Raw genomic sequence first — 16,259 nt, 5'->3', positions numbered from 1 at the left:
CAGAAAAAGGGTTCTCATTTGCTGAGAGAGGCGTGAATCTGACAGCTCTCGTCCCTGCTGCAGACTTCCGTAAGCTCTCCACTGTGTCTCCGAAGCGAAGGAACCTGCACATACAAGCATGCGGTCACGAGACAACTGGAATGTGTTGCGGACTCAGCGTGGCAGACAGCCAAATAAGTGTCAGGAAAAGAATCTGTCACACGCCTGAAGGAAACTGACCCCGAATCCTGCTTCGGAGACTCAGGGCACCTGTCTTGAGTTGAAGTCAAACAAAGTCCTCTGAGCTGAGAGCTGAGTTTTAAGTCAAGTCACAGGTTAAGGTGTGTCTTGAATGCCCTCTGTGTAACATTAACCATAAATCAAACATTTATTATGTAAAAAAAAAAAAAAAAAAAGACGATGGTGTTTTGGCACGCCAGGATATGAAGGGCTCTGACGCAGGTCAGCTCACGTGGAGGGCCCGGTTGCCCTGGTCACACAGACTAAAAACGCAAACACTTGCTGGACTCTGTTTTCTTGGTCCACAGACTTATTGTTCGCTGGGTGTGTGTTTGCATGTCCACGTCCACAGCTGGTTACACAGAGCTTGTCGCTGGTCAATCTCATCCTTTATGAGACCGCAATGGAGACAGGAATCCCTCTGGGATGACAAGCCTGAGGGCTTTATTCCCGAAAAGTACAAATTTGCCTGTCGAAATGTTTCTTTACGTTCAAAAATTATCATTTGGGAAGCAAAGAAGATTAAAAGAAAAAAAAAAAACTTAAATGTTTTGCTCCCAAAGAAGTAAAGATTCCACTCGTAGTGGATAATGACTAGTATGTGTTGTGTTTTTAAGTGAGGGCATTGCAATTTTCAAAACGTGGAAACTCCCCAACTTTCAGATTGCTGAAAAGGAGTTATTTTGATTTTTCTACAATCAACAAATGTCTTTTTTCTATAGTCACTCCTCAAAGGTTGAGGATGTGATGGCCCGTGTACGGTAGTTACATTAAATTGCATTTAAAATGAAAGGTAAAATGGAAAAACAAGATGTTCCCGAGTCGAGGAGGAGAAACACTGTGGCAGATTCTCTCGCTGTTTCCCTTGAGATTTCTCAATCTGTGGCCTCTTCAATAAAAACGGACATGGTGACACAGTGGTTTATGGTTGTTGACCTGTTTTACAAGCGCTGCAGACAGTGTGTTGGGTACATGCTGAAGAAGACCTCGGCCTGTTTTCCTTCCATGTGGCACTTTGACACAATCAGGACACTTAAAAAAGACCAAGCATTACTTGTTTTTAAATTTAAACTCTTGCAATACCAGAGATCCTCTTGTTTACTGGATTCAGTTGAAAATCAAAGGGCACCTACGGAGTCCTGCTCAAACATTTTATTTCACATTAGCCCTCTCTCCACTTCTTTTAATAAACACACAGACTAACTTGACAATTCCAAAACCTACTCTTAATCACTGAACTTTCAACATTAAACATCAAATAAATAAAAAATTAAAGTGCTTTTTATCAAAAGCGAACGTCTAAGGCTTGATACATCTGCTGCAGTATTGTACAGTAACATGACATCCTCTAAAGTTAAATTAGGGATAAGGGAAAGCCTTCTAGCTCACCTTTTATGGAATTAAAGGATAATTCTGGTGATTTTCCATATTTTTCTTATTGTCGACAAATCCCATGAAAAGACCAAAACCAACAGTGAACTGATCCTACTAACAAGGATCTGTTAATAAAAAAATAAAAAAAACTGATACAGCTCCTATATTTTATTGATCTCCATTCATTGTTGTCCAAAAACTATTCAAACGTATCAGAGAGAAACACTGTTGCAAAGGGTGACATGCTCCTTTTATTAGAAGAAGAACACGGGCACCGTAGTTTTTTCAGCCAAACGCCATCCTGCTGCTGGAAATACTCATCACCAACAGACCAAACGTGTATTCGTCCGCGTCTGAAAATAGTCTCCAAAAATACACAATTTACCCCCGTTCGAGGAATATTTGCTGAAACAATACACTCCCTAGCTGTTTTAGAAATTTTCATAGCTTTTTTAAAAACAAAAATTAAACTATGTATTCATGACCCATTTTTTAAGATTTACGTCTTCAGTAGGAACCGCTGGGGTTAGGCTGACAGCCAGAAACAGGATAGGAAAGTCGAAAAGTATCGAGAAATAGACTAGCAAATTGATGGTTTTGGTCTTTTTATGGTTTAGCTGATAATAAGAAAAATACAGAATTGATAGCGTTATCCTTTAAGATGGGATTTATTTACAGACTGGTAACTTGAAGTTTTTAATGCAGTACATTTGGCTGTATCATCACTTTCTCTGCCTGTAAACTTTCTATCCAGCTGAAACAAAGTGACATGGTTTTCACTAAAAAGCAGTTATATACACACGGCACGTGACTTACAAAATATAGCATTATATACAACTAAATGCTATGCGGCTCAATTATTGTTAATTAAGCAAAAGCTCTATTGTTGTTTCAGAAAAATCCTAATTTTCTGCACAAAAACCACATGAAAACCTTTTCCAGTACCTACACTTTGTTCAAAGCCCCTATTCACAAACGCTAACTGACCACCTGAACCATCTTTTGCTCTCCCGGTGCTTTTCAGAGCACTCTCAGTACTTTACAGTCCAGTCCATCAGAGTCAACTGTCTATCAGCGTACAGGACTGTGGCCGGCCGACTGGACCTGCAGCGCGAAAGCATTACATCCACCGTACATGAAGAGGGAGTCGGGAGAAGAGGTTTAGGTAGCGCTCAGCCTGTGCCACGCTGCCACCACTTTCTCTGGGTGAGCCATCGTGTCCTTCCACTGCTCCACAGCCTCGGGGACGGGGCTGTCGAATCCCAGCTGAACCTGAGAGAAACGTTGAGAGGGAGAACATTTCCTCAGTTTGTATCATTCAACCTCAAAACTTCCAATCTTTTCTAAAGCCGATGTCACAACATGTTTGTGTATAGATCTGGGGGTTGAAGGAAGAAGGAGGAATACGGAACTTTTAAAAGAAGAGATAACACAATCCTCTTCTTAGAAAACAATAAAACACATTCTCGATCAGTTTCAATGCACTCAGGGGTTTTGCTGTGGCAGCCTTACTTGGTCTGCTATGACCAGTAGCTCATGGTCGGTAACGTTGGCTAATGTTAGCAAACTTTAGATGGACGCTGCCGACGCTTTGTGCAGAAGGTCACAATCTTAACATCTTTCCACTTGAATGCCAGGAAGTTCGTAAGTAAGCTAGTCTAATAAGTAATTTCTTTGTTCCTGGATGGGGAAAGTCTTTAAAACCACTTAAAATAATGAGGTGCTTTCCAGTGTATTAGCAGCCTGGAAGCACAAAAACTTCATATATTATAGTCTTATTAGGAATTGATTAACCAAAAACAGTATTTTGCAATCAGATGAGTGAATAAAAAGCGAAAATATCAGATTTACAGAATTATTTTCTTGTTACTCTTAAGACAAAAAGTGGTTAAAGGTTTCATTTAAAAAAAATGGAATTTTGAACATCTGCATGACAATTTGACAACTGCTGATGAAGATCATGTGATATGACCGAAAGCTCCAGAACAACTACTTAGTGGTCCTTGAGGCGAGTCCGGGGCCATTAAGTAGTTAACAAGTAGCCACCGTCAATGGCAACTATTTAGCTTTGGTCAGGAAGAAACCTCCTCCACCCTCAGCAGTAATGACAACCCAACTCCGTCGGACCTACATAGTGAAATATTATAACAATAAATAGCAGTAAAGGAAGAAGTAGTTTAAATACATCATCACTGAAAGACAAGACTGGGCTTCATCTCTTCTTTTATTTCTTGGTGTCAGATGAACCCACCTGTCCGAGACACTGCTTCCTCCTGACCGAGCTGCGACTGTAGAGTTTGACTGACATCCAGCTGGCGTGGTCTAAAGCGGCCAGTTGGAAGTGAAAAGTCTCCGCCCACTGACACTGACCCCCCGAGGCCTTCATCAGCCGAGTCTTCTTCTTCATAATCATCTGCCCCAACTGGTGAATCTCCGCCTTGACAAAAAACACTTCGGAGGGGTGGAGCAGAGGCAGTCAACGACAGTAGTTGCCAACACGAGCCACACAGTTACTCGTTTTAGTTGTAAGACTTTCGAGACCGTTTCCAGTGCCGCCTACCTTGGGTGAGTGGCGAGGAGGATGCTGGGAGGTTTTGGGCAGTGAGGATCTGGATCTGGATGCGGCCGTTGACCGGCTGAAAGCAGGTGGTGAGATGCAGCTCAGAGTGGAACACCTGAAAGAGCATATTCAACTATATCTTTAATTGTGCACAGGAATCTCTGAATTTTTCACGATACAAAAGTCTGTTCTCTCTCTTCTCTCATAATGGATATAATACGATAATTTGCCCAAATTCAGAAAGTTTCACAAAGTTTTTTTTGGCGTTTCTCCTAAAAAATGCATTCGATAACAGGTGTACAGTGCGGAAACTTTACAAAACATTCAAACTCTTTTTGATGTTTATTATAGCGCTGGCTTAGGACATGTGTCGTTTACTAAGTGTATTTCCCTCTGGTATTATCAGGACTGTTGTTTGGTGTCGAATGGAGCTCTACTGCAGGAGTCTGCGATTTTAAAGCTACAACACAGTGACCTTAAATTAAAAGATAAAACTATGGAATTATTTCAAAAGGCCAGAGGAATATATAAAGTGCATCAGCCGTCCAATGTTTTGTCATCAGAAAAGCAGCTTGAGGTTATTAATATTGTGAGTTTTAATCTCGGTACCCGACCAGGCAAGTTACTGAATTTTCCTTAACATCAGGACAAAGTGGAGAAATGTTTGTCTCCAATTTGGACTGGTGATGTCTGAGTAATCACCTTAACTTTTAAAATGAATAATTACACTGTAGCATCCAGGTATGATGTATTCATAAAATAGCAATTAGTTCATTCCTGAAAATGTTATGCTCATGAGTTGAATTCACATTTTAAAATTTCAGAATTAGGCAACTGTCTGGTCTGTATTTCTAACAGACATTACACAGAGCAGATTAACACTGTGTTGATCATACTAATATACGGTATATTGTTTTTAGCCATACTAGCACTGTGGCTCTTGGTCTGTCGGTGGGGCCACCACTTTGGTCCAGACTGAAATATCTCTACAACGTTTTGATGGATTGCGACAAAATTTTTAAACAGACATTCACGTGTCCCTTGGTGAACTGTATTAACTTTGTTTATCCCCTGATTTCTTATCCAGCATCGGCTGGTCAAAATTTTAATCTGTTTTCTTTTGGACAAAAAAATATCTGCAAATCTAACGACTTTCCCATCAGCCACAACTGTAATTTTGTGTTTTGTGCTAATTAGCAAATGTTAATACCTGGGAACATTATACCTGCTAAACATCAGTACGTTAGCATTCTGATTTTTAACTTTAAGCACCACACCAAAGTACAGCTTCACGGAGCCGCTAGCACTGCTGTAGACTCTTAGTCTTGTTGTATGATTCATCTTAGAACACCAGCTGCTTCTTTTCCGCTGCTGATCTTCTTCTTATTGTAGACTTCCACAAATTCAGTTGTCTTGTCCCTTAAGAGCCTCTATTGAGTGACAGTGATTTGGGCAATTTTGGTCTTTTGTGTCCACCAGATGGGTAAAATAACTGACTAAATAAAACTGTCCTTCTGAAAACCTAAGGATGATTCACTGTCTGATCCCCTAAGTGCAGAAAAAGTTCGCATTTTACTGTCACTGGCCAGACATGCATCCATTTATCAGCAGAACCACTCTCTGCTGTTGAAATGGTTTGAGGTTTGACCTACTTTCCAGGTTTCATTTCCAGAACCTGCACTCTGGTTTCTTTTCGCCAATAAAAGCCTGTTTCCAAATTTCCCTTAATAATGAAAACCCTTTTTCTTTTTCCTGTGATTATGCAACAACATAAAGTCCGCATCAGCATTAATATTACCATATTAGGGCCAAGAGTGTAGTACATGCCAGTGGGCTACAATGCAACATAGGGACAGTTTTATGAGGAACACACAGTGCTTTGTTCTTATTTACTATGCAAATACAGAGGGGTGATAAAAGACAGCAGCCAACAGGGGAAAAGCTGGGGAATAAGCAGTAAAAGTCTGGAATATTCCCACACAGAGAGTTTTTCGTCTTGGGCAACAGCTGGATGGCAGGTATCAATATCAGGTGCTGCAACCAAGACTATATTAGGTCCATTGACAAGCAGCCATTAGGAACGTTGGACATCAAACCGAGCACTGATTATTTAGACTGGTTGACTTAGACTGCGTGATCATCATCAACATCATTCATTACTTGTTCCTCTGCATTTATTTTCTTACTTTCAGTGGAGTTAGTTGTCATGCTGCCATCATGTAACCCAAAATATGACTTCACTCTTTGCATTTTGAAGATCAACTTCCACGATCGAGATCGAGAACTAAACTGGGTAAATAACAGGTAAAGACTAAGACCAGAGGAACAAAGCTACTGTGCGTAGATTTTAAGATTGTCGGGTGGTCACTTGGTTGGTCCTGACCGAAATATCTCAACTAACAACTTATATGAATTGCCACTAAATTTTGTAAAGACATTCATGGTCCCCAGAGGATGAGGTGTGCTGACTTTGGTGATCCTCTGACTTCTCCTCTAGTGCTATCATTAGGGTAACTTTGCCGATCCCCCAACCTTTCACCTAGTGACATCATCACGTCAAATTTTCAGTTTTTGCAATATTTCGTTATGACCAAATCTGCGAAAGTAATTGCACCCACTGGCGTGGCTCTAGACAGTTTTAAAGTATTCGGATTAATTTATTTTATTTGCATAAAGTGTCAGACGGTGTCTCCTCTGATACTACCAGTAGAGGGTGCCAGAGTTGGAAGTTTTCAAGCTTTAGGATGTAGTATAAAAAATGATAAATGAAAAATTAATATACCAGGGTGTCCAGTATACCAATATCAGTATCGCCAATATCAAAACAATCAATAATTTAAAAAAACTTTTTCTGTATGTAAAAATAATGTATAAGGACTCTCTGAAGGATGAACACATGTAGATCATCGGATAGAACATGTGACCGGGGGGTAGACCAGGTTAAACGTTGATATTTTTCCATTGCTGGACTGAACTAATGATTATACTGATGAAAAGCCTTAAATAACTCCATTTTACAAATTGTTCCTGGGTTTAGACAATAATTCTTTCATTCCTGGTCATCTTTTAAATGTTCTCAAGCTGTGTTTACTATTTGAAATGTCAGTGACAGAAAAACAAGGTAATGGAAACAAAAAAACGGCCATTGTGACACCAAAAACAGACGTTAATGCCACAGGTCTGACTCACGACACACTCACAGAGGATTTGGACGGAGGGTTGAAGTCGAGCCAATGGTCTGTCTCCTGAGGACCGAGCTGTCGTAGGGAGAGGACACACTCCGCCACGGTACGTTTCCTGGGGTTGTGTGCCTGCAGCCGCAGCACTAAGGCACTGCAGCGCAACTGCTGGAGACGGAGCGCAAACACAAAGGTCTCCATGAAGGACACATCCTAAAGGGCAGAGGGAACAAAGAGCAAAGATTAGACTGTTTTTAACGCAACTCATTCAGGAATGATACATCCGTCTAATGAAAACTATGTAGCTTTTCCAACTGGAATGATAACTCTGGAAACTTACTCTCCCAAAGGAAAAGTTAATTTCATATTACTCTAAGAAAGGAAATGAGTAGCTAATAAGAATGTAGACTGTCGGTATAGAAAGGTCAAATTGTGATAAGTCAAATCTCGTCAAATTCTTGTTACAAAACTGCCACTTTAATCATAAACCTTCATCTAAAACCCTGCAGTTTTAAAACTAAATCTTTCACCATAAACAGAAAAAAAATTCAACCTTGAGATATCTCACGGAACATTTTGGCATTTCAAACGTGCATCAGGTTTAGAATATACCATTGCCCGACAGTACTCCTTGACTGAGCTCTTGAACTGGATGGGTTTGGGGACGGTGATGATTCCTTTAAATCCAATCTTTTGTTGTTCCACTCCATCCGGAGGAAGGTTGATGTCTGAACACTGATAAGAAAAGAAGAAAAAGAAAGTGTTAGTTGAGGCAGGTCAAATCTATTCATAGGCTCAAGTACTCTCAGGCAAACAGGTCTGGGACAAACTGCTCTACTTAGCAAAAAGGACATAAATACAAAAACACAAAAGAATCCAAAACAACAACATATCAATCATGAGTCCTTCCGCATATGTGAGATAAATGTTTCACTGTTATTGCTTTTAACAAAGTTAGAAAAGGCTACTTGAATGTTTCTTTTTTTAAACCTTTATTTAAGCAGAATGTACTCAATTTATTCTCTAGGAAAGGCTAAACTTCTGACATAGTGTCACACAACAAGGGTATTTGTGTGACCCCGATGCCCTGCTTGTTCAACCAAATGTTCATCCTAAAAAATGAACCAAACCCTAACCAAAACCGAAAACCTCATCTTGGGTGGGAAAGAGGTGGGCCTTTTCCATTTATTCCCCTGTTCCTTGAGGAATTAGAGCACGTCTCTGCATTAAAACCTTAAAGCTGTAAACAAAGATGTAACGTACAATGCATACACACTGTCGGCGTTGCCTTTTGAGTGAATGCGCACTATCTCAGGGTACACTTGAGCACTGTTTTAACATCAGCCAGGACATTTCTGTTCCTTAGAAATCAACTGAGCCAAAGGTTTATAGAGCAATGAGAGAAGCTAATACAGACCTGTATTCTGGACAAACAAAGGATCCATTGAGAAATGTCACAGAAGAGCACAACGGAGGTTTTTGTCCCCCTGTGCTCCCCTCTTGTCTCGGCACGTAACCTTACCTGGACCAGAGTGATCCAGACCTGCTCCAAAGCCTCCTGGTAGCTCAGACGGATGCATACCTTCCCCAACTCAGGTTCATCTGCAGGCAGGGTAATGGATTCTGTAATGTTTAGGAGTCCAGAGGACAGCAGCAGAATATGAACAAATGACATGATATAGTGTTATTACATAAATACGAGCTCGTACAGTGGGTATAACATGATGTTCCTAAGTGTTTAAAAAGGATTTAGAGGGAAATTTGAAAGGCTTTGCAGCGAACTTTATCTATAATGCAGGATTTCAGTTTTCTGATGTTCCCCCAAATGTGTTTATCTAACCACTCTTGCAATCGAAAGAAAAAAGAAGTTTATCTTTACTATAACAAAGCCGAATCTCTTCATTAAGTATACAATCTTTATGTAAGAAGGCTTATCTCTGAGACTGAATGGTGGACTGTAGTGAAAACATTTGGACATGATAGGTGTGTCTGCCTTATCGTGTTTGCACAATTAAGGGTGATCTTAATCACACTTAGTCATGTAGGGGTGGGGGTGTGTGGAGGGGGTTAAGAGGCCTTTTTCTTTTTTTTTCCTGAAGAAGAAGATGAAGCCTGTAGACAAAGGAGATCCAAACAGAAAGTTTGTAAATGAAAGTGTTGAGGAGATAAAGTAAAGTCTGTATTTCATTTACCCACGCTGCTTTCAACGGAGCCCATCACTGAGGACGTGCTGCTGCTGAAGACACTGGAGAAGGAGTCAAAGCGCTGCGGAGGGAACCAAACACACACGTAGAAAGTCAGAATGGGATGAAAGGTTCACTCACTCTTTCGCACTGAAACTCAAAACTTCATTATTTAACAAGACTGACATCTAGAGTCATCCCAGCATCCCCGTGAGGCTGTACTTAGACACAGCGGTGTTGAGCTAAACGCTAACTTCAGCATGCTAACACACTGATGGTAAGTAGGTAGACTGTTTCGCCATCTTAGTTTAGCATGTTAGCATGCAGGCATTTGGTCTTAAACCAGAGTACTGGACAAAGTAAAATCCTGAACTGATGATATTTCTAGATGAAAAGTCAGACGATCCCCACAGTTATTACAATTCACCCTGTGGAGGACATGCCTGCCTGTACCATGCCAAGCCACCGGGACATTTCACTCAGAACCACAAATGTGAAGCGCATGGTGGCTCTCAAGGAAAGGTCAGAGGATCACCTAAGTCATCAGGATTCGTCCTCTTCTGAACACGGATGTCTGTGCGAATGATAATAATGAAAATCCATCAAATAGTTGTTGGGAAATTTCAGACCGGCCAGAACGGCGGACCAGCCAACATGGCGATCCGTACTGCCACATCAAAAGCATGGCTAATAAAAGTCACTTAACCTCCTGTTCCCTTGTTTCCTCCTCAAGCCTGCCACAACTTTGAAAACACCATTTCTCCCCGGTTTTTATTCCTCTACCTGCACTTTTTATTTCACATGTTCATTCTGGAAACCCCCGGTTTATTTGTTTACTATTAAATGTACTGCCAAGGTGCTGTACCTGTCGTGCTTTTATTGTTTACTACTGTTTGCTCACAATGTTGGCGAGCTAAACGTCCGAAACCAATTTAACTGTGAGTGTGCACCCACTGCACGTTGCTCCGTTGCTCGCATCGACGCGAAAGTTGAACAGAGGTACTGTACATCCGTGTCGGTTCAGAGCACGCAAAACAGTGAGTGTGCTGCTGCAACGTTGCTCTGACCTTTTTCACAGTGTGGTCCCCAAATGAGCTATTGTAATGTTCAAAAGGCTTCTTCGTCAGATGTTAAGTAAAAAGGAGCTTTATCTGTCAAAGAAATACGCCCTTACTTACTCATTGTTTCCCTTGGTGTGTTACTGATTAAATACAACCTCATCCAAGAAAATCAACAGGTACCTTCGTAATCAGAAAGGCTGGAGCTGAATCACACATCGCAAACAGAAATATATTCAGGGATAGCTGCTTAACTGGAGAGCTGAATCTGAAATTGATCTCCAGTGACCTTGTCATCATTTTTAAATTGATTGCCATAATACTATTCACATCAATTTCAAAATTAAAGACGTGTATACACGGAAATCCAAATGAGAAAGAAAGCGGTAATAAACTTCATGAAAAGTTGTATGACTGAAAACATTTATCGATGACTGAATGCATCAATAAATTACAGTTATATAATTAAAATAGAGAGTAAAAAGACATTGTTTTAAAAAAAAAAAAAGCATTCCATCAAACTCAGATCAGTTGGTAAAAAATAAATTTAACTGATCTACTTATCTTTAAAGGAAAAGTTCAACATTTTGGGAAACAATCTTATTCGCTTTTTTGCTGAAAGTTAGATGAGAGGATTGATACCACTCTTACACCTGTACGGTAAATATGAGTTAGCTTAGCTTAGCATAAAGACTGGAAGCAGGGAAAAGTAGCCTGGCTCTGTCTAAAGGTAACAAAATCCATCTACCAGCACCTCTAAAGCTCACTAATTAAACATTATATCTCGTTTAACCAATACAAAAAACACAGTACTATGTGCCGGGGTATTAGCAAATAACTTACAAATAACTCCCCATACTGTAAAACCACAACACGTCATTTTTACACTCCTTTTTCAAATAAGCGAGATACATAATGTTAATTATTGAGCTTCAAAAGGTGCTGGTAGGTGATTTTTTTTACATTTTGAACAGAGCCACACAGGCTGTTTCCAACTGTTTCCAGTCTTTACGCTAAGCTAACCCGCTGCTGGCTATAAATTCATATTTAACAATCAGATATGAGACTGGTATTAATCTTGCCATCTAACTCTTCCTTAGAAAGGGTGTATTTAAAGAGAGAAAGTCTATTTCCCGAAATGTTGAACTATTCCTTTTAATCTCAAAATTGCTTTAAACTGAAGAGGTTTTTCATCTACCTTCAGTGAGATAATAAAATATATCAAACCTTAATTTATTTTACTCTGATTTTTTTTCCAACTACTTCTTTCTTTTAAATTTTGGGTCTGTGTACATGCTTATACACTTATTCCATGTTTTTCCCATGCAAAATGTCTTATTTTCCTCAACATTTCCAGTTTTCCCAACTTTTGCTTTATGTCGCATTTGGGCCCCCATACAGCCTCTACGCAGTTATAGTGAGTTATCCTACCAAAGGTACCACAACTTCTCGTGTTACTCAAAAAGTTTTTACTATCAATAAATAGTCATTTTTGAATGCCAAGAATGGTTTCAATTTCAAAACTTTCACATGCAGCTCATCTCAAACATTTTACAGATTATTAACTCCGTCCATAAAGCAGTACACCTGCCTCTGTTTCAACTCTTCAGGGCGAAATGACCTCCACACTCTGCCCCTTAAATCAAAATACCAGCTTGTGTGGCTTGTTTGCAAGTTTCCACCATGCCGCTGAGGACAGTGGAAACTAAAACACTATATTTAGTCTTGGTTGACACAGGGTAAAAAAACAAAACTGTGTGAAAAAACTGTGTGAACACAGATTAGATTGAGAACAGTCTCACCTGCATGTGACTCTTAGGGCTGGACAGATCAAACATGGAGCTGCTCAGGCGCTGCTGGCCGCCCGGCTTCAGAATCCAACCTGGGAGAAAACAATCGGTTTATAATAAGTTTATAAACTGATTTAATTAAGCTCTGTTATTCATGATTTTGTATTTCCATCTGTATTTATGTTATGAATTCAGGGTTACATACTCTTTCTTATCCCTACTTTCACAGCACTTTTCTCTCTCTCTGTTTGGTTGTGGATATCCAGACAAAAACTGAGAGGTATGGATGTAGTTGTGGTTGCTGCTTACAAATGGTCTGTGCTACCTGGGCTTTGTGGGCTGTAGTTCCTGTTCTTGTCGTGGCAGATGGAGCCAGGGGAGATGTTCTCGGCCATCTCACCCTGATGGAAGCTGGTCTGTGGGCTGTAGGTGAAGTGACTAGAGCCCAGAAGCTCTGCCTTCTTCTCTGCGTATGTGCACCGGGCTGAACCTGCAGACAAAAAGCAGGGCCGGAGGTTAGCACGCTTCCATTTTGACCAAGTCACGCTTTCAAGTCAGTAAACTGAAAGACTGCAGCTATTCATTTGGAAACAGGATATCCTGCTACTTGTCTCCTGTGCAGTCGGATAAAAGCTTATACCTCAGTAGCCTCTGAGCTGATTTTAATTAAACTTTAACGATGCATGAGGCGCAACTGCAGTTGAAACTGTGAGTCTTCACTTCATCCCGTGACCTTGGGTTGGTTTAGGTGGAGTAAAATGGGTCAGCCACTCTAACCTTCACCTCAACCCAACCCTGTGTTGAGGCAAGATTACATGTGTTATTCCAACCTAGTTTAACTGCGTGTTTGTGCTTCAGGCCGCAACATGAAGGATGCTTCCTGACTGACCTATTGTATATTAATTACATGTCATAATTTTCAAAATTTCTCTATTATCTTTAGCCTGACAGGATTCGGAGAGGCTGTTTTTGGAGGCTCAAATTTGATCCAGCCCAGACTCATGGATGGCTGCCCGAATTGGCTGGGATTTGAGTGAGATTTTGGGCCGATTTGAGGTGAGAATCTTTTAGCGGCAGTCGTTCAGGCCAGCCTTGGGCGTGTGTTCATATCAAGAATCAGACCATTGCACAGTGTACGCCTCTTCCGGCGAGTCACGAGTCATAGCATTAAGACTTATGTCACTAATGGGCCGAGCCTTTTTAGCTACCCAGGTTCAAACTGAGCCAGTCACCCCAATCAAATGGCTTCAAGTGTATGTTGCAGTTACGGTAATCTGGCAATCTAGGGATGACACATCAGAGAACGGTCTAATGTTTCCTGAGGTTTTCTCTTCCCCGATTTGACTAATTTAGCAGGACAGAAAACAAAAGTTTAATATCATTTCCGGAGAATAAAGTACCAGTTACATGTTGCATTCAGTGAAGCTTGGATGATGGGACTGGCATCACTTACCAACCCAACCTTAAAGGCAACGGTAACATCTAAGACTGGTCTCTACGTCGTTGCTCACCACCGCTTATTTGGATATGATGGTTAGATTGTGTAAAACCTAACAGAATTTAAATCTAAAACCTGATAATCGTTTGGCATCCTTAATGTTAAACAAAGGGAGAGCAGCCAGTCGATGTTGTTTTTCAGCAGATACGTACTCTGCAGCCCGGACTGAAAATTGGGGTAGCGGGAGCCTCTGGGCTGGATGTAGGAGGCCTTGAAGGTCGGCAGGACAAACGGCACCTCTCTGCCATCTGGGGGCAGCTTGGACAGGAGGTAATCTTCCGTCACCCCCCTCCTCCTTTCATTTGACTCCCATCCTGAGGCCACTGGCTTGTTAGGAGGCATCTTCAGTTTGATCACTTGAAAGCCGAGGAAAGTACACAATCAGAAACAAAAGGGTCTTTCAAAGCTGTTTGATTTGCTGCTTTGCCGAGGCATCAGTTTACCTTGGGTCTCCTGCTCCCTCCCCTTTTTCTTCATGAAGTTCTTGCAGCAGCTTTTGAGGCACTCCATGGCCGCAACTGGAAATATTTCCGAGCTGAAACAGTGAGTGGAGATTACAGTTCGCGCAGTAAACTGTGGTACCAACAGGGTACGAGCGGTGACGACACTCCAACCCCCAAAGTTTTTTTGGCGCCCTGTTAAATCCGGTATTAACCCATAAAATGCATTATTCGTTATAAACTGCTATAGTGCTCCCACATCACCAAAGTTTGACATAGCGCCCCCAAAACAAGTCAGTTGCTATGATCTCCTATTGTCCTCCAAAAATTGTGTTGGTATCAATAAAAGAGTCAGACTTTGTTCTTGTTCCCCAAAAGCCTAAAATTCTTTTTTACAAAAACCCAAAATTTGCTACGGTTTCCCAAAATCCCCCAGATTTGGTAAAATGCTCCAAATGTAGTTTGATAAAATCCCCTGATCCTAAAGTTTTTTTATAGTGCCCCTCCATTGCCAAAAAGTGGTATGCTCCTCTAAAATATGTCCTGAGATAATCCTAAAACTTGTTCTATTTACCCCTAAATAAGGTATAGCGTCCAGATAATTTGTTGTTATTGTGCGCCCCAGTCTCCAAATTTGGTAAACTGCCCCCCCAAAAGTTTTCATTTCATGCGATCCCAAACTTTGTTAAAGCGGCTTTAAATATTGTTCAACGGCCAAAATGTGTTGCTGTGATCCCGCAATCAGCTTCAGTGCTCCGAGACTCATCCAAAAACCTGGTGCGGTGCCACCGAAATTTCGCTGAAATCCTCCGAGCTCGGCAGCGTGCCCGCACCGTTGTTGATAGGATCCCAGAATTTGGCATCGCGCTCCAAAAATATGCTGGTGTACTCCCAAAAATTTGTTAAATTATTCCAAACCCCAGAATTTATAGTTTAAAATTTGATACACCCCCCCTCCAAGATAAGTATAGAGCCCTCAAAACGTGTTTTTGTTTTGTTTTGTTTTTATCTAAAATCTTGCTGTAGTGCCCCAGCATTGGCCAAATTATGTTTATTACCCCAAACATATCTTGTCATAACGTCAATTTCTTTTTTTTTAAACTATTGTTCTCCTAAATCCCCAAATTTGACACAGAAATGTACATCTGTTATAGATGTTTCTATATTTGGAATAGCCCCCAGATGTTGTGTCTTTACAAATCCGCATTGTCAGTTGTCTGTCCGGGGATCAGCTGGACGCCTGGCAAACACTCGGGTGCAAAGAAAAAGTGATCCGGGGTACGAAATGTTTCGTGAGCCCGCGACTCACTCCCGAACAAAACACGTTTGACCGAGCAAAGGGCTCGTTTCTCCGCGGGGAACCCTGGGATCCCGGCGTGACCTCGCCACGTTCAGAAAACGGGCGGAAAGTGCTCGGCTCGGCGGGAAACGCACACTCACCCGCGCGACGTTGTCACTGGCAGAGGGTCGGGTCCGCACGTCCGGCGGCGCAGCTCATTCTCGCGGGCCGACTGGAGAGAGAGAGCCAGCGAGCTCCGGTTTAATGGGCGCTCCAGTCACAGGTCTCCCGCCCCCCTCCCCCCTCTCCCTCTCCTCGTCCCTCTCTCACTCCCCGAGACTCTCCAGTTCCCGGACTCTGCTCCGTGCGCTGCCTTTCCCCCGACGCCGATGAGAGCACCGCTTCCTCGTTTTGATTTTGGTTCACCCCACTTATCATTACTGAGGGCTCGCTAACACCTTCTTAATAATAATAACCGAGCTCCTCTGATTTCAGCTCCCCCACATCCAAATTTCCATATTCATCGCTCAAAAATGTGTTGTCATAATCCAAATCGCCCAAATTCAAGTTTGTTAACTGTTAAAATCTTAGAGTAGAGTTTGCCAAGGTCCCCCGAATTGGGTGCAAATACTCAGTCCCCTCTATTAATAAAAAAAAAATTGCAATAGTGCTGATAACA

General features: G+C 41.4%; 1 protein-coding gene across 2 annotated transcripts; it reads right to left on the bottom strand.

Annotated features, from left to right (window-relative positions):
• Window positions 1-1,301: 1,301 nt before the first annotated feature.
• On the bottom strand, window positions 1,302-15,797 carry LOC120794948 (tandem C2 domains nuclear protein). Of its 2 annotated transcripts, none has more exons than XM_040136356.1 (12): window positions 15,742-15,797; window positions 14,305-14,396; window positions 14,014-14,217; window positions 12,689-12,853; window positions 12,376-12,455; window positions 9,525-9,597; window positions 8,855-8,934; window positions 7,945-8,067; window positions 7,354-7,545; window positions 4,154-4,268; window positions 3,845-4,044; window positions 1,302-2,865 (listed from the first exon to the last, which is right to left on the bottom strand). In XM_040136356.1, exons 2-12 carry the CDS (start codon window positions 14,369-14,371, stop codon window positions 2,755-2,757), a joined length of 1,410 nt encoding a protein of 469 aa, XP_039992290.1. In that variant the 5' UTR covers window positions 14,372-14,396; window positions 15,742-15,797; the 3' UTR covers window positions 1,302-2,754. The 2 variants fall into 2 exon arrangements, with proteins under 2 accessions (XP_039992290.1, XP_039992289.1); XM_040136355.1 differs by having other exon boundaries at window positions 1,303-2,865; window positions 8,855-8,955.
• Window positions 15,798-16,259: the final 462 nt, after the last annotated feature.

This window comes from Xiphias gladius, chromosome 10 (assembly GCF_016859285.1).
Source record: "Xiphias gladius isolate SHS-SW01 ecotype Sanya breed wild chromosome 10, ASM1685928v1, whole genome shotgun sequence".
NCBI classification, from domain to species: Eukaryota; Metazoa; Chordata; class Actinopteri; order Istiophoriformes; family Xiphiidae; genus Xiphias; species Xiphias gladius.
This window is presented reverse-complemented; position numbering and strand designations above follow the sequence as displayed.

Excerpts from the sequence above, each read along its gene's own strand:
- LOC120794948 (XM_040136355.1), bottom strand. The coding sequence starts at position 14,371 with ATGGAGTGCCTCAAAAGCTGCTGCAAGAACTTCATGAAGAAAAAGGGG. Across the intron at positions 12,456-12,688 it reads CTACAGCCCACAAAGCCCAG|GTTGGATTCTGAAGCCGGGC; the intron begins GTAGCACAGACC and ends GTTTTCTCCCAG. Across the intron at positions 9,598-12,375 it reads GCCCTAAGAGTCACATGCAG|CGCTTTGACTCCTTCTCCAG; the intron begins GTGAGACTGTTC and ends TTCCCTCCGCAG.